At 35.2% G+C, this 18,458-nt stretch overlaps 1 protein-coding gene across 1 annotated transcript in view; it reads left to right on the top strand.

Moving 5' to 3' along the window:
* LOC125675883 (cleavage stimulation factor subunit 3-like) overlaps positions 1 to 14,569 on the top strand; it is a 53,190-nt gene extending 38,621 nt beyond the window's left edge. The window contains exons 25-32 of the mRNA XM_048913721.2: positions 978 to 1,066; positions 1,347 to 1,487; positions 3,956 to 4,126; positions 4,344 to 4,484; positions 5,768 to 5,919; positions 6,567 to 6,769; positions 8,878 to 8,931; positions 9,584 to 14,569. Coding sequence (XP_048769678.2) covers positions 978 to 1,066; positions 1,347 to 1,487; positions 3,956 to 4,126; positions 4,344 to 4,484; positions 5,768 to 5,919; positions 6,567 to 6,769; positions 8,878 to 8,931; positions 9,584 to 9,711 — 1,079 coding nt within the window. The 3' untranslated portion in view covers positions 9,712 to 14,569. The remainder of the gene's footprint in view (positions 1 to 977; positions 1,067 to 1,346; positions 1,488 to 3,955; positions 4,127 to 4,343; positions 4,485 to 5,767; positions 5,920 to 6,566; positions 6,770 to 8,877; positions 8,932 to 9,583) is intronic.
* Positions 14,570 to 18,458: the final 3,889 nt, after the last annotated feature.

The following is an 18,458-nucleotide window of genomic DNA, read 5'->3' as shown; positions in this document are numbered from 1 at the left end:
ATTTGAATGCTGCATCAAACCTACATTTATGGGAGAAGTGAACTTAAGTTTCTCTCAGGAGGTCAATTTCTCAATATAATGGGGACATTATTCATTAACTATTTTCTACATGCATGTGGCTTAACTGCCTTATTTGAGATGAGCCTCAACACTGATTTGCCCCAGACAAATTCTGATCTTGTCTCCGCTGTTGATCAAGTATTGATACAGTCACTGCTTCTTTAGTATCCTCCACCAACCACATTTTTTTGCTTGATTGATTTGATTTTGCACATGTAGCTCAGAGCTCGAAATTAACATATGCCCATCAGTCTGTGACTGGTTAAAAGTCTGACATTTCTTTTAGTCAGTCCGATGGGACTGGTCAATTTTCTAAAACGTCATTTTGGAAAACATATGTTTATGGAATCTTAAACACACATTTGGCATTCCTCTGTAGATATCAGATGAACCAGATTAGTAAATAAAAATCTCACGTAAGTGTTACATTATTTTCCGAGGCATAAACAGTTAAATTCCTGAATTTTATTTTGATAACATGAACGCAATTTATTTCTGAAAAACTCTGGTGGACTGGTAAATTTTTCTGCAGACTGGTTGAAATTATACCCTATCAGTCCGGCTGGACTGGTGACATAAAAAGTTAGTTTCAAGCCCTGTAGCTTTGTTATCAAGAGAGGAGGAATCCTAAAGATCAAGGTCACTATGGGACTTCATTAAAAACCTTGTAAACACTCTACCATGTCTACAGGCCACTTATTTTGCTCATGTATTTTCAAAACTGAAATTTATATTAATTTACATTCTACTTTAGTTTCTGTTGGAAGTCCTAGTCATTAATTAGACACTATGTTTATCAAGATTCACATGTGCATTTTTTACAACTGCAGCACATTCATGAGAAAATGACTTTCATTAGAATTTGCTTAGATTTCAGAGTAAAAAACATTGGAAATGTGAATATTTCTTTTTAACAGGTTTTGAGACAGAAGGGTTAGGGCCTGCTGTTTTCCATGGTGGGGAAACTGAGGCTTTGACCAGGCTTGAGAGGCACCTGGAACGCAAGGTAGGTTAACAATCAGAAAATTGTAAAGTGACAAAGGTTTATAATGAAGCAGTCATGTTACAAGTCTACATGTAGGTTGAAAACAATGGTATACAACAGTGAAAATATCATTCCATGACAAAGACTGAGTCAGATAAAAAAAATTATGAAGGAACTGTGTGATCAAACCAATTTTTATTTATAACTTAGTACAATTAAAAAAAAAATTCATAGAATTGAATTGAAGAGGAGGTTTACATATACACAATTTTGATTGATGTAACAATGCGCTTGTTTACAGGCCTGGGTAGCCAGCTTTGAACGACCTAAGATGTCCCAACAGTCTCTGTTTCCTAGTCAGAATGTGCTGAGTCCGTACCTGAGATTCGGTTGTCTCTCTGCTCGTCTCTTCTACTGGAAACTTCAAGATTTATACAGAAAGGTAATACAACGTACTTACAACAATTTAGTGGGTTTTGATTTTTTGAAAAATTGTATTGAGAGTTTGTAACAGCTTACTATGTGAAACATGAGAGCTGTGGATGAGCTTAGCTCTAGTAGCTCACCTGCTGAGAGCTGTGGGTGAGCTGGAGACAGGAATCTCCAGACTGAGCTCTACGTACAAGTGCAGCGGTATATATATATATATAACAAGTTTGAGTCCAGGAAAGTACGAAGCAGAAAAACATTTTAAAAACTAACTCTTCACATTGTCTCCCAGTTGTAAACGCTGCAAGTCAATTCGTTTGTTAGACACTTTCGATACAGCAGTTGTAATTTTGTAAGATTTTGCTTTCCCACCACCTGCCTAAGTCCATGGATTTAATTTCATCACTTCAAATATAAATTGATTACAAGACAAACGAAACCAGGCATATTTTCTATTATTTCAAAATAAATTCTATATAGTTCAACCCATCGGAACTTGGCTCTTGATCACCACTGGTGACGGTAGTTTGTGGTTTGATGCCATCGTAATTTTTATCCACCAAACTCAGAAGAGACGTTATACCATCAGTCGTTCAAAGTTGACATTGTGATGCCATCTTTGATGCACCATAAATTAAGTTATGCCTCTCGATATTGCACCAGTCTCTGAACGTAGATTGCACACCGTACTGTCTTATTTTCTTTTCTATCAAACTATCCCCAGAGTTGACCATCACTTTTTCTGCCTGACAGCTGACATCTTTATTAATAGGTGAATTGAACGTTGATCCCAATCTCTAAAAAGCTCAGTTTCTAACCCGGCTTCATATCATCATACCGTGTATCGTTAGATAGAAGTATAGTGGGACAAATCATTATATTGATACATTGATTCACCCCTAGTTGTGTTGCTTATTGCTAAGTTTGGTACACATGTTAGAATGAGTACACTAACTGTAAAAAAGAAATTTTCATATGAAGTTTTACAGTAATAGTAAATATGAATAATATCAATGAATTTCAGGTGGAAATCATCAAGTTCATGTAATAGCATCTGTAAACTTACACAAGTTGCAGGTACGAGACTATAATTTGTAGATCCTGACTTTGGGACGATGCATCTGACAGGGCTCGAAATTAGCGAGGAATACTCGCAAAATGCGAGTACATTTGAAAAATAGCGAGTAAAAATAGTGGACACTCGAAAATATTAGCGAGTGGTGATTTACAAACTATGATCGTATCCGTTTTATACGGTGATGCGCTATTCGCTTTTCTTAAACTTGCACTCTGAATCATACAAACGCTTACATCAATGACAGATTTCAACAACCGTTTCTATCCGGATTTTTCTTTTATGATTTTTTAAGAAACTCGGAGTCAAACAAATGCTTTAGAGGTCGGACATTGCATATCGACATGTGCCACAAGTCCTGTTCACCTATAGGGGTGATTAAATTGAATTCCAAGTATGAGGTTTTTGTTATTCATTTATCTAAAAAAAAATATCGGAGTCTATGTTTTACCAAGTCTTCCGGTAGTTATTTTTATCAGAATCATGAGAATGTCCTATCTAAATTTATTGTCATATTGAGGTCGGTTTGTAGTGATGACACGAGTGCATTGCTCACCGCGTAGACGATTATCAAAAAAGTTCATAGGACTCGTGATCCTGCTGCTTATAAACCATGAGTCCGGTATTCGCTTTAAAAATCACTAGTAACAACCCTGATGTGGCATGAAATTCGAAGACTGGATCTAGACCTGCGGTAGACAAGTTGTGGATTAGAGGTGCGATAATCAAGAGACCTAGACATTGCACCATATGACTTACGTAACTTAATGTCTTGTCCAAACGATGCCTGTTGACCCACTAGGCTCAGTAATGATGGGGAAAATCATTGATTTAAAAAACATATATAAAAAAGAGCACTCTTTCATTATTTTTATTTTAGCTTATAGGTTTTCATTTTAGCCTGTGGATTTTTTACCCACAGGCTAAAATTAGCCTGTGGTAGAAAAAGTTAATTTCGACCCCTGATCTGAGCAACAGTGGATGTCAAATATGACTTAAGCACAAAATCATGAAACGGATTTGTCATAGAATTACTAAAATTATTTGTTTTAATGCCTGACTGTGTCTTGCAACTAGTTAATTAGGGTGATTAAGTTAAAAGACGTCAGGATGACGTAGATCAGTTTTAAAACAACAGAGGAAACACAGAATTGTGACACTGTAAATAGAGAGTGATGGATCATGCTATGTAATCACGTTATAACAATACAAGCATTGTGTATTACGAGACATGCTGAAAGAAATAGGTCTGATTGGATTGAAGTTTGTGTGCCGACATCATCTGTGGCTGTCTTAGGGCTAACTTAGTTGCAAACCAAATTGATATGATGTTCTGTGTTCCATGATTTGTACTCAACCAATCAAATTGTGTGTTACAACTGAAGTTGAATCAATGATATTTGCAGGTTAAAAAGAGGAAAGACCCTCCATTGTCACTGCATGGACAGCTCTTATGGAGAGAGTTCTTTTACACAGTGGCGACCAATAACCCTAATTTTGACCGGATGAAAGATAATCCATTATGTGTGCAAATTCCATGGGATAAAAATCCTGAAGCATTAGCAAAATGGGCAGAGGTAAGTGGAAGAGATGGGCATTAAAATGAGTGTGTGTGTGTGTGTCCGTCCTGTACATGTGAATGATTTTGCTAGTTTGAATGAAAATATATAAGACACCTGCCTTTGAAACGAAGTCTTGATTAGAATAATATTTGAACAACGTAACATTGAAGTTTTGAGTGCAATAATTGGAAGTGGAATAATGACCGGTTTGATGTGAATCCATGCTTTGCAGGGTAAAACTGGATTTCCATGGATTGATGCTATAATGATGCAATTAAGGCAGACTGGGTGGATCCATAACTTAGCTAGACATTCTGTGGCTTGTTTTTTGACTCGTGGGGATCTCTGGATCTCATGGGAAGAAGGAATGAAGGTGAGAAGAAATGTTAAAATCTGGGGAGGGGGCATGTCTCGCTTAAGATGCAATATGGCATCACTGAGTAGCATTGAAGATTATATGGATTGTAATAGGAAAAGAGAAAATTTGTGGTTGGAGTGGGAATCAAACCCATGAGCCTTGCATAATAGTCAGGTGCTCTAACTACTGAGCTTTCCATGCCGACATCCACAGTCCATATATATATAGCCAAAACCACTACATTCCTTCCTTCTTAAATTCTCTTTGCCCTCAATCATACACAACCCAGATTCTTTTGCCCCTAGCAGAACCTGGGCCTACTGCATTACTAGCCATGTACTCCATGGGGAAAAAAAACAAACAAAAAACAAACCTGCTGTTTGTTTCTTATACCTATATCCTTTTTATGTATTTAATTATTCTTAAGAGTTGTTTTAAATTGTTTCATATGTTATTAGGGTAATCATATCATATCGCTATATATTAATAATGATATTTATGCATTTTAATTCTGACGCTATGAATATTTTATTCACATGTATGTGCACATCGATTTTATATTATCTTTTCTTTCACATTTGTAAAGCGCTCGCTATATAAATCTTTTAATTACAATTACTCTAACCACTGAGCTATCCAGGCCAATATTGACAGTCCATGTAGTCCAAACCAGAACATTATAATATTTTGAATTCCATGAAATTTTTCAATATCAAGATATCAGTACATTAAGATATAATGAATGACATGTCAGATAAATCTCATTTAAGGAAAATATCGCATAATTTGATGAATCCTTTATAAATCAGTAGATGAATATGGCATTATGAAAGTGTTTCCAGGCAATCTGAATGTTGATCAGACTATGCAAAAGTTGAAAGATAACCAGGGTCTTCAGGGCCACAAAAAGGGCCCACAACATTCCAATCAAGAACATGATGTGTTTTTCTCCAAATTGCAAATAAATTTTTTAATAGAAAGCTGTATTTGAATATAAAATCAGTTGTATCAAACTTCTAATTCAAATTTTGAATATTTATTTATTTAGAAGGAATTTCATAGAAATTATTAAAAATCTTACTCATTCCCAATATCAGAGAGTAAAAATAAGTTAAATTATGGATAAATATTTTCAGTAAATCAGCCAATATACAGGTAGTATGTTGTGTGTTTTTTTTAGAGAAACTTTCCCCAATTTGATAAAAAGGCAATTCAGATTATTTTTTTCAACAAGGCCCAGGGTCTTACCATTGTGATAAATGGAAAATCACTCATGCTACAATTGTTTGTGTTGACAGGTGTTTGAGGAGCTGTTGTTGGATGCGGACTGGAGCGTCAATGCTGGCATGTGGATGTGGCTGTCCTGTAGCTCCTTCTTTCAGCAGTTTTTCCACTGCTACTGTCCCGTGGGATTTGGCAAGCGAGCTGATCCGACTGGAGATTTTATCAGGTATCTGTCTGATGTAAACAGGTTACGTGATTTCTATTGTTTTGTAAATCAGATCACGTTATCATCCCACCAACCCCCTCAGATCAAGACATTCTGTTTGTCAGACTGTCGATCACTCACAATGTATGATAATCACCTATAGATTGCCCCAGACTCTACTTCTACAAGTAAGAGCCTCAGTTGATGTCCCTACGGGATATGCAGTTTTAATACCATTGTCAAAAGCATACAAATTTGATGTGATGGTTAATTTTTTCCTATTGTTATCACATGGTGATACAAGCAGACATGTTTGATGACCTCAAACAAACAGTAACCAATGATTAGATTGCCTTTATACCAGAAGGTAAAGTAAAGTTGATTTCATTGGTCAACTGATTTTGAGAAAAAAGGGGGTTTAGAACTGATGAATAAAAAAATTGAGTGATATTGTATGATGACTGATGACCATTCACTCAAAGCTTTTCGGGATAACCAAATTTATGTAATAAGAGTTTCATTATGTTACATGTAATTTCATTGAATAATGGAATACCAATTTATTTATTGGTATTTCAGTAATATAAAGAAAAAATATTCGAATAATCAGATCTTTGTTGATATCCTGAGTTTACGGTGATGTCATATATATTGTAATTCTTTTGTAGAATGTACTTGCCAGTTCTGAAAGGCTACCCTGCCAAGTATATTTACGAACCCTGGACAGCCCCAGAAAGTGTACAGCGGGCAGCAAAATGTATCATAGGCAAAGATTATCCTGTGCCTATGGTGAATCATGCCGAGGTCAGCAAACTCAACATTGGGCGGATGAAGCAGGTGTACCAGCAGCTGGCCATCTATGCCTCCATAGGTGAATATTTACCTCTACTGAATCTTTTCTCTTAAATGTTTCTTTTGAAATTGACATTGCTTTCATCCTAAACAATGAATACATGTTTATTGCAAACTAGTTCGATCCGGGGTTTTTTATTGCCAATATATAGAGTGTCGTCGAGGTCAAAGGGTGTATTGGCTGTTCTGTTTAAGTAATGGCTGGGCCAACGATGTGATGTTTTGTGCTTAAATCTAGTTTCTATTTTTTTTAAACATACATTTACATTAAATTATAAATGTATTTGCTTGTTGCTTTATTGGGTGATGAAGGTACCAAGCATTGTAGAAAAAATGTGGGTTATGAATTTTTCTGCAATGCTTGCTACCTTCATCATTCAAAAAAACAACAAAGAAAGCATTTTATCATGTTAAATGACTTATGTCTTGTTTTGATACAGCTGTGTATTGAATTTTTGTGTTCGTAAAATATTACCTTTAATATTCCTGGCGCTTTAATGACTTAACTGTATTCTGTAGTAAAAATTAAAAAATTTGTGAATTAAGAGTCAGGAAATTAGCTCCTCTCGTATTTAGTTCACCTGAGTCATTCCATTGACTGTTACCAAGGCACATTTGCATGTTATATATCACCCAATAACATTTGAACATGTAGTCATCAATTGATGTCCATTATGCATCACTCGGTAACATTTTAAACTTCTCCAAAAAAAATTGTGGTCAAATTCATCCACAGTTAATGTATAGTATCTTTAGGGGTAAGAGAACAAAGAGATAGAAGGATCCTTATCTACTAGAAATGCAATAATAATTTTTGGGTATTCTTGAACATTTGACAGAAAATTTTGGTGTTTAGGGCCAGTGAGGATGGAGCCATCAACCCAGATTTTTAAATTAATGACTGCTGGGTCACATATAGACCCAGACAAGATGAGAGTTTCATGCTGAAAATATTAAGACTTTGATTCCTTTACTACATTATCATTTTAAGGTGTTTAAAAGCACTCTAAAACAGAAATATCTGCCCCCATTTTATTTTTGCCCTTGTTGTCAAGGGCTGAAACGATACGCCCTCTTCACGATACGATGCATATTGCAATACTTATGCCACAATTCTATTCTTTTGATACAATTCAATTTACAGAAAAAACCAATAATGATTAACTTTGAAGAAGAATTTAGTTACCAAGATTCACAATCATGATTTTAAAAGCAAAATGTTTCCAAGTGATAAGATGCCTGTTGGATCTGTACTCTGTAGTTTAAACCGATACAGTTCATTATTATTTTCGTCAGACTCTAGGCAAACAACAGTCTGAATGTTATTGGGCTTATTTTGTCCCTCATGCAGATAAAAACAATAAGTACAGGCCAAGCCTGTCATATTTTACCGAACTTGTTTGTAATAAAAGTATCGAACTGAAAATCGAGGAAATGAATCAAACATGAATCGAGTGTTTATATTGAACAGTATCGATATTTTGGTGAATCATTTCAGCCCTATTGTTGTCAGTGGATGAATTTAAGACAGGGCAAATATGAATGCATTATTTTGAATAAGAAATACTTAAGGTGAATTTAAAGTTGGATGAAATCATTTGCAATGTGTATGGGGCATTTATAACATGGGATGAAAATAACCCTGTTTACAGTAGTTTTGAAACGGTCTCTAACGGAGTGATGGGAGTTCAGAAGGTCCCCTTGTGTCATTAGAAAACATTAGAAAGATCTTGATTAGAGCTTGAAAAAATGCAACCCCACCCCAAGTAGGGAGTAGGATCAGATACCAGTGTGTGACAGAGCATCGGAAATTTCAATAAATGTTTGTTATAGTGTAATATTTGTGCAGTAATATTTCAAGAATTGTTGACAGGATTATAAATGACTCTTGGTGTCGCTAGTAACTGGTGTAGTGAGTCTTGTAACAGAAAGACTTGTCGCATCTACAAACAACACCGCTGAGGTTTTCATTGCGAGTGACTATGATGCGTTGCTATACATTAAGTGTTGTTGTGATAGGTGTTGCTATGCAGTTAAATCTCTTATCGTTTGAGTCATATAAATGAGTTGTTCTATAGATTAAGATTTCGTGGGGTTGGTCTTGAGTGTATCATTTTTGCATTGCAGCTTCAGTTCCCAAACAAATCCACTCCGGGGAACCATACAGCAAGCACACAAAAGGTAGTGTGTTTATCCAATATTGTTTTTTTCTCTCAATCTATTGGTTGCAATGATACAATGTACCATGTGATTAATCATGATTGTTTTGACATGCTGCAATGATATTGTAAAACTCTTGTTTCCAAAAATAGATCTGAAGAATTGCATAGCATGTTACAATGATTCTGTAAAAAATTTATGTCTCTAAAAATAGATTTGAAGAAAAACTGTGCAGCAATGTAACTGATTTCTGTCAATCTGCTGTTTTATTGCACAAATCAAAAGTATGATATTGTGTTCGTGGTTGGTATGGTAAAACCTTGGATTGGCAGAAATCGATGTACATGTACTATATGATTATATATTATATGAATGAAATAAAATTTTATTGTTTTGGTTTTCTCTGCTTGTACTCCTGGCATGAATTAAAATTTGTCATGATAAGAGTTCTGTAAAGTGGTTTTGAGACTTTGATATTTGAATAACATACACAGTCTTTAAACTTGAAAGAGTCAACTGTAAATTTCAAATATACATATAGTACATATATATATATATATAATACATTGAGTAATTAGTTTAAGTATTGGGCAATTATAGACACAGAAACATAGCTGTAATATTTGATCAGTTTCATGTTCTGGACACAAAACCTTTGTTTTCTTTTGAACAGCAATGAATTCTGGGAACCATCCCTCACGAGTAGCTTTAATGGACAGCTCTGAACATGGCAGTCATGGTAACCATAGTCAGATGACTGGAGAAGACAAGGAGTCCCAACAGCAGTATTTATCAGTATAGGTGCTGGAATAAGTCCGACTTTGAATTCTCAGACTTTTAAATGGCAGTGGGCAAATGTGATTTCTGACTTCAATTTCCCAGACATTTGCATGGCAGTGGGCAAATGTGATTTCTGACTTCAATTTCCCAGACATTTCCATGGCAGTGGGCAAATGTGATTTCAGACTTAGGTTTCCCAGACATTTCCATGGCAGTGGGCAAATGTGATTTCAGATGGAAGATATAACATCTTCAATATTCTGTGGAGGGTAATCCTTTATCACTGCCTGTTGATTGTGTGTGGGCTGTATCTAAATGTTACAATCGAACTAATGTGTGTCAGGATAACAGTTAACCTTTATTTGGATTATCGTCGCAAACCACGGCCAATATGTACAATCCCCTCCCATAGGAGAGAGCTATATGCAGACTCCGGACCGTGGCTTGAGACAATGTGTTTGGACAAACCACCGTTAAAATTTGTTATTATTTATTCAATCGTGTGTGGTTTTTCTAGAGCAGAAAATATCATTAAACCAAATGTTGGATTTACTTGGAGAATTCCAATATATGTGTATCGGACCAATGTTGGATTTACTTGGTGATTTCCGCTATACATGTATCAGGCAAATGTTGGATTTACTTAGTAAATTCCGATATACGTGTATCGGATGAAGTGCAACAAATGCATAAAATTATATGATTTTACATTTCATTCAAAAATTTACCGAAGTGTACATTTTTTTTATCTTATTTGTTTATGATTGTTTTATCCAATATAGTTTTTTATGTCCAAAGTGTGATCTCTATAGGTAATTTCTATTTCATGTATGGCCGTATTGCTATGTATCTTATAGTTTCTTGGACGTACATGCACTGTGAAACATTAGAACTGTAAAGCGTAAAGACCACTCCCGCTCTCTCAGCTTATTTAAATGGTCAGTTTAATGAGAAATACAGGGATTCTTTCAGTAGACTAAATACATCAAATATTGTTGATGCTGAATGACCAAAATGTTTATTTCAATTTCGATTCACAACTGAATTTTTAATATAAAAAAAAATTGAAACTACAGGTACAATACACTGAGCTCTGTATCGCCATCTCACCAAGTTCCATATTGTGATCTCACTAAGCTCTATATCACATCTCACTGATATCTATATCACGATCTCACTTAGCTCTATATGATCATCTCACAGAGCTCTGTATCATTATCTCAATGGGATCACCATCTCATCGAGCTATATTTCACCATTTCAACTGGATTGCTATCTCGCTAAGCTCTACATCGCTATCTCAATCGGATGTACATCATATCACCGAGATGGTTTTTTTTTCATGTTAACATTTGGTTAGACTATCGTGAGCTTTATTTTTGTGAGATTAAAGCATGTATTTATAACTGTTTCAAAGTGATGTGTATCATCTTTATAATATATTCCTTTTGTAATTTGACATATATTTGCTTGACAGGCAGCAAACTTTATTCCTTTTATGATGCATCTGTTTCTGTGGACTTAGAACCAAATGTACTCATTTTAAATGGTGAACACAGAAGTTTAATTATTGTGTAAATGTGTAGTTATTTGAATGTTGAATGTTTCTTTTTAAGATTCAACATGGCAATTACTTTCTACAATATCTTCTTAATGAATTGCTACAAATTGTCTTTTGAAAACAACAGGAAGTACAATGTAGTTAGATTGGAAATTGTCAGATAATTTATACAAAGAATAAAGAATTTCAAATGCTAGATATCCAAGTGAAAGTTGATAATTGAATGGTCAATTATCAATGTCTTGAATCTATTTGATGTTGAACTTCCTCTAAAACTCATTCCTGATATACCTGTACTATTTATCATTCTGTGCACCGGTATGGAATGTGTTGTTTTGACATCAACGTACTCAGTATTTATTGTGTGAGATACATGTATATTACGATCAGTCACTTCTAAATGGTTCATACAGGTGACTCGATGGCTCAAACTTTAATCTCTCAAAGTGAAATTGCAGTCCTGATTTTTTTCTCTAACGAAGTGAAATTTAGGTTGTGTAAAACGAGTTTTATTGTTTTACGCTCGAGATTTCTCAAAGTGGTGGTAGAATATGTCCTCAAGCGCATAGTTATTTCTGCTTGGACCTTACCTGGATAATGGTGAATGCCAGGGGCTAGCTCGCCTGTGTTAATTATTTATCAAGGTGAAAAATTTCTATTTCCTTGTGGGGTGGATGGTTAATTGTTGAATATGTCAATTTACCCCTACCGACCCACACACACACATTTTTTGTTTTCATTACATAATTTCAACTTGTTTGGACTGGACAGTAAGACAGGATTTTCCAGAATATAATTAAATAATTTCAAGACATGGTAGGGTAACATTGTTATTTATTGGAATGCGTGCTCTGGGTGAAGTGACTGAAGATTGTAATGATTGTACTCTATGTAGTTCGTGACTACGGAACTTCGTTGATATGTACAAGAAATTTGTTGTGTAAATGTATATGTATGTCTATCTAAACATGAGAAAGGAACAAATAAATACATAAACTTTAAAAAATCTTTTTATCTATGCAAGATAAAGTTCTTTGTTGTTGACATCAAGTCAATTACCCAAAACTATAAAGGACAACATGTCAAAACAATCCCAGGGTGTGGTAAATATGCACTCCGATTGCTGTAAAATCTTAACTTTTGAGTCGTAGAGAGTCACCTGTATTTCCATTTCTTATTGATGCAGCATAAGATGTGTGAATTTTGTTATGATTAGATCAATGAGGCAGGCTTACACCATTGTACGTTGAGATCATCAAATTGTTTAGAAACTTCTTTTTGTTCAGAAACAGCAGTCACATGACTGATGCTGATGGATCAATCCTGATATCAATGCAGATACTAAGAAGTTTATTGAAATTTCACATAAATGATTTACATAAATATTTTAAATATGCTATACGTAAGGTCATTGGAAAGGCATAGCCTGTTTTTTTGCTCTTCCTTCTTTTTATGCCCCCGAGATCGAAGATCGAAGTGCATATTGTTTTTGTCCTGTCTGTCATTCTGTCTGAAACATTAACTTTGCTAATAACTTTTGAACTGTAAGTGCTAGAGCTTTGTTATTTCACATGAGTATTCCTTATGACAAGACCTTTCCGTGGGTACCAACATTGTTTACCCTGTGAGTTTGACCTACTTTTAAAAACCTTTAACCTTGCTAATAACTTTTGAACAGTAAGTGATAGAACTTTGATATTTCACATGAGTATTCCTTATGACAAGACCTTTCCGTGGGTACAAACATTTTTGACCCTGTGACCTCCACCTTGGAGTTTGACCTACTTTTTGAAAACTTTAACCTTGCTAATAACTTTTGAACAGTAAGAGCTAGAGCTTTGATATTTCATTTGAGTATTCCTTGTGACAAGACCTTTCTGTTGGTACTAAACCTTTTGACCTTGACATTTGACCTACTTTTAAAAAAAATAGACATTGGTCATAACTTCTAAATGGTAAATATTAGAGCTTTCATATTGCACGTGAGCATTTCTTGTGACAAGATCTTTCTACTGGTACCAAGATATTTGTCCTTGTGACCTTGGCCATCTTCGGAATTGTCCATTATCGGGGGCATTTGTGTTTCGCAAACACATCTTGTTTTTTTTTTTTTTTTTTACTGCCACTCCCCTTGAAACTACCAAGGTCCACCTGAAAATCACCTGAGTGATTTATCTTACAAGTGTACATCACAAAAATCCTGTACACTGCCTGCAAATAAGAAGCAATTGACAGGACATTTCATTATGTTTTCAATATGTATTTTTAGGAAATATGGAGTTACCTGCCCTCTATGTAGTAGGAACAGTACAAATTTGAGGGATGTGGGGTTTCTCATCCTAAAACTAGTATATTCTCTTTCATTTGTTTGTCCAAATATAACTACAGTTAATACTTCATAAAGACAACCTTTAGTTGTGTATATGCTTGCCACATATATCACAGAACTCTTTGAGATTTGTGAATATACACGCAAATGTACACGTACAAATTTACCAGTATTAATCTGAAAACCTTTTCCCGTCCTAGCAAACTGCTATTTATACTACCAAATCATGCGACATCCTCAACAATCACCCAAACGGTACCTAAGCAAAATAATTTAATACTGAGTATTTAAGAACAAAATATTTGAAAATTTCATGTGTGGCCTTTTCATAGAAATATCACCCTTTCTGTGATTATTGCCTGGACTTGATCCTAAATCATGTCAGCTAACCAAGATAAAAGACATTGCATGTTAAGTTGCTTGCCAAGTACTACTAAAAGCAGAGACCATTAATCTGTGTATAAATCTTTTCTTGTTTAACAAGGGTGACTTCACAGGAAAAATCATTTTGCATACTTTTTTACTACAAGCTTTTTATTTCTAAATTCTTTAGATTTTCCAATGGCCTTAATGTACATATTCAATGCGAATATTCAAAAAAATAATATTCAACATATAGTTTTTGGTCCGTCTGCATAATCTTTTATCTAGGCTATATTAACGTTTGAGTGGATGATGGTACGGCTCTCATATTTCACGTGTATTCCTTTGACAAGACCTTTGTTTAGTTTTAATTGTTGACCTTGATCTTTAAGTTTGACATACTTTTGAAAAACTTAAAGCTTGGCTATAACTTTTTAATGGTTAGTCCCAGGGCTTTTCACATTTCACATGTGTATTCCCATTCATACCCAAATGTTTGACCTCATGACCTTGGGGCATGGCCATATGAGGGCATCAGTGTTTCACACACGCATCTTGTTATATTGAAAATGTTGTTATATAAATTGTTGTTATGTAAGTTAAAAGAAATAAATGATGTGAAGTAATGCATGTATTCTTATTTCAATAGAGAATCAAATTGGAGGATGAAAGACTAGGAGTTGTTTAGCTCACCTTGGATGAAGTCATTAGATTCGAACTGTATCCATATAGGGTTCATACTAACTTAGTGTTTTGGGCAAGTTGCAGGGTTTGAAATCTGATGCATTCTCAAGTAATAAACAAGCTTTTAGAGACTGCAATCTCTGATTATGCAACTGTTCTCATCTACAAGTTGCTCTTCAAAATTTCATCAGTAATCAAACATGTCTTGTGAAAATCTGAATGAAATCCAAACTTCAGTTTTTAGCTCACCAGAGCCAAAAACTGAAGTGAGCCGTTTTGATCACCATTGTCTGTCGTCAGTCCATAAAAAAAAACTTCTCACATTTTCATCTTCTTCAGAATCTCTTGGTGGAATTCATTTGAACTTGGGAACAAATCGTCCTTGGGTAAGGGGGTTTGCTCTCATCAAAGAGGAGACATCAAGTAAAGGTAAAAATAGAGTAAGATAATTTCTCATAAAATTTTCCAAGAACAATGGACAAGAAAAGTTGAAGTTGACATGAAAGTTTCTTGACAGAGTTGGTTCAAATCATGCCCCCCCCCCCCCCCCCCCCTCAAATGGTAGGCTGAGGTCACAATAGGGGATTAGAGTTTTACATGCAAATAAAGTGTATATAGGAAAATTCTTCAATATGAATGACACTTTGGATATATGTATTTACAGACATGAACTATCATCCTAGAATTTTTTTTTATTGATAATACATTGGTGTTTTCGGTATTTTTTTGGGGGGGGGGGTGTTTTCGGGAATTACCTGGTGTTTCCGGTAATTCCACGGACCGGTCTATTGACAAACTAGATTGTTATAACGACCATAGAATTTACGAAATGCTGACTTTAAACGAGACTGTTGAAACCCCTGTACCATCAATTTGTTTGTCAGTAGCCATCCTCGATTTCCAAATTAATGACCATTCAATGCCCATTCAATCAAATGTAGTCCTTTTTTAATTTCAAATTATCAACTATGAAGTAAAAAAAAAAAAATTTAAAAAAGAAGACAAAAAAGGCGATCTTATTCATAAAACCCAGGACCTCAAGGCGGCCACCAGACCCTTTGCCATACTTTGCGTACACTTCATTTTCTTTCTGGTTACGCGCCTGATAATTATACAAAATGAATTAAGCAAGTTCATACCGGTTTACACCCAAGAAAACCCGAAAAAATGAAATTCCCGACAAATTCTCATTATCAGAATGAAAACCCGAAAAACTCCATGAAATATTCCCGCCAGTCTCTCATTGGCAGAATGAAAACTCGAAAAACACCATGAAATTCCCGCCAGTCTCTCATTGGCAGAATGAAAACTCGAAAAACACCTTGAAATTCCCGCCAGTCTCTCATTCGCAGAATGATAAACCCGAAAAATAGGTGGATCAAGTAACCCCCCCCCCCCCCGATCCCCAGTGAGAGATGTATTTCAAAATAAACAGGGCAAAATTTACACACGTTTGATATACCATTAATTCGAATACAATATCTTTGTTTAAAATAGGTGGATCAAGTACCCCCCTCCCCTCGATCCCCAGTGAGAGATGTATTTCAAAATTAACAGGGCAAAATTTACACACGTTTGATATACCATTAATTCGAATATAATATCTTTGTTTTAAGCTATTATTCAAATATCATAAAGAGAATTATGTATTGATTTTGACCACGGTGATTTGAGTACTGTAAGTAGATTCTGGCGTTACGTCTTGTTTGACATCAAGAAAACCATCTGTCTATTGTACAGTACTTATCTTCTTGTGTGCGCTGACTTTCTATTTAGTAGTTTCGGGTGGGGGGTTACCATACAAAACCATATACAGTAATACAAAATAAATTGCATATATCCGTAAGGGTTAATGTACGAATATCGCTCCATTCCTTAAAAGTAATGGACCGAGGCCCCGAAGGGGCCGAGGTCCATTGTTTTTAAGGAATGGAGTGATACTCGTACATTGACCCACTTAAAATCTACCTTAATAAAAACTAAACTTTGTGCATTTTAATCATGTCTTACGTTTTTCATTCTTTTGTTGTATGCATTTATATCTACTTGTATAAAGGTTGACCTACTTTCCGAACACTCCATTCCTGAAAAATAATGGAGTGTTCGAACGAAAGATTGACGTCATAGGTGGATTTTAATAGGCTGTATTTGACCAATTAGAGACTAAACTAAGAGTTAAATTATTGTCAAGTTACTGTTTAATCGATACGATACTTTGTGATTTGTAATCAAAACGACGAAATTTGTATGTCCAAATGACTAGATCATTAAATGAATTACAAATCTGCATGTATGGTCATGCATGTGCACAAGCACTCGATACCACAAGGCTGTTACACCCCCTCCCCCATTTTTTTGGGGGGTGGGGGATGTATTTTCCCATTAAACAAAATTTTTTAATTATCAATTTACCGTAATTCACCCTTTTAATCAAAATTTCATATTCATAATTTTATTGTCATTTTATACTCTTAACGAGTATATTACAGTTCTATAAGCAATCTACACTATATACTACCTGTACATCTGTCTAATTTTACTACCTGTACATCTGTCTAATTTAAATTAGACGTTAGATCCACTCACATATTTGTGTGGCGAGTATGTGAGCGAATCTAATACCTAACTTTAATTAGATTACCTGTACATACAACTGGAAAAATTCACCATAGATAGTCTGGCAATAATATAAGCTCCACAAACCATTCCACAAATTTATATACATTCCCTTTGTCCTCGAGTTTGTTTGAGGGAAATATAGGGAAAAGGGAGTGTGCACAATGCAGCGCAAAAGCTTCCGCAGCCGATACGTTGCTGTGAAGTTGCATTAATCCCATTTCATCAGTACATAAATCTCGAGATATGAAATATAATAATAATAATAACTTTATTGCGAAAGACATACATCTTATAGCATTATAACAAAATTGAACATGGATAATAATTACAAAGCTGAAAATAAACGGCCAATTCTTACAAAGATATACTAGTCGTGTGAATATCAGATTCTGTACCAGAGGAGTGGTTTTATAATCACAATTAACAATATTTTATGTTTTCACAAATTTATTGTAAACGTAAACCAAAGCAAATGATTATAAACGGTGTAAGAAATTCATACAATTAGTAATTACACATATTATACCAATAGTATCATGAAAAGAAGAACTTACAAAAACAATGGGTCATTGTCCGCATTACTCACATATGATGAAAGCATTAATTGCAAAAATTATACTACTTGTTTTATGAACTGTTCCAAATCTTCATTATATACCGACTGGTGCATTTCTTACTTCTTTTCGGTCCTGGGTGCCACGATGGCAACATGTCCCTTTGGATCTCTGACGCACTTGATTTTCTTGTAGTTAACGCCTTGTGGTACAGTGAACTCGCGTCTAAAAGACTGGGACACTTTGATCCCGTCCTCGTCACGTGAGTGGTCAGTAGAGACTGAAACCACGTTCCAACGTCGTTTGACGTCGATGTGGTCAGGCTCAAACACGGACAAATCCAGCTTGGTCTCGTACTTTTTTCTCAAGTGACACCCGGCCACTCAAAACCTTGGTTTTTGACCACTTGTTAGGCTAACCACTGGTTAAATTTACTATACACTGGGTAACTAACCATGCACTGGTCAAATTCATGTTACGTTCAGCCCTAGGGCTAACTAACCACGTGTTCGGCCATTGGTTGATATCTCATGACCCTCCACTGGTTATCTGTCAAAAGTGGCTGTCACAGTCTTAAGTTTACTTATCTTTTTATCGTTACTTGTCGATTTTTTTTAGGAAAAGGGTGGTAAAACTTCTTTAGTGTAGGATAAAAAGT

Source organism: Ostrea edulis, chromosome 3, assembly GCF_947568905.1.
Source record: "Ostrea edulis chromosome 3, xbOstEdul1.1, whole genome shotgun sequence".
NCBI lineage: Eukaryota > Metazoa > Mollusca > Bivalvia > Ostreida > Ostreidae > Ostrea > Ostrea edulis.
This window is presented reverse-complemented; position numbering and strand designations above follow the sequence as displayed.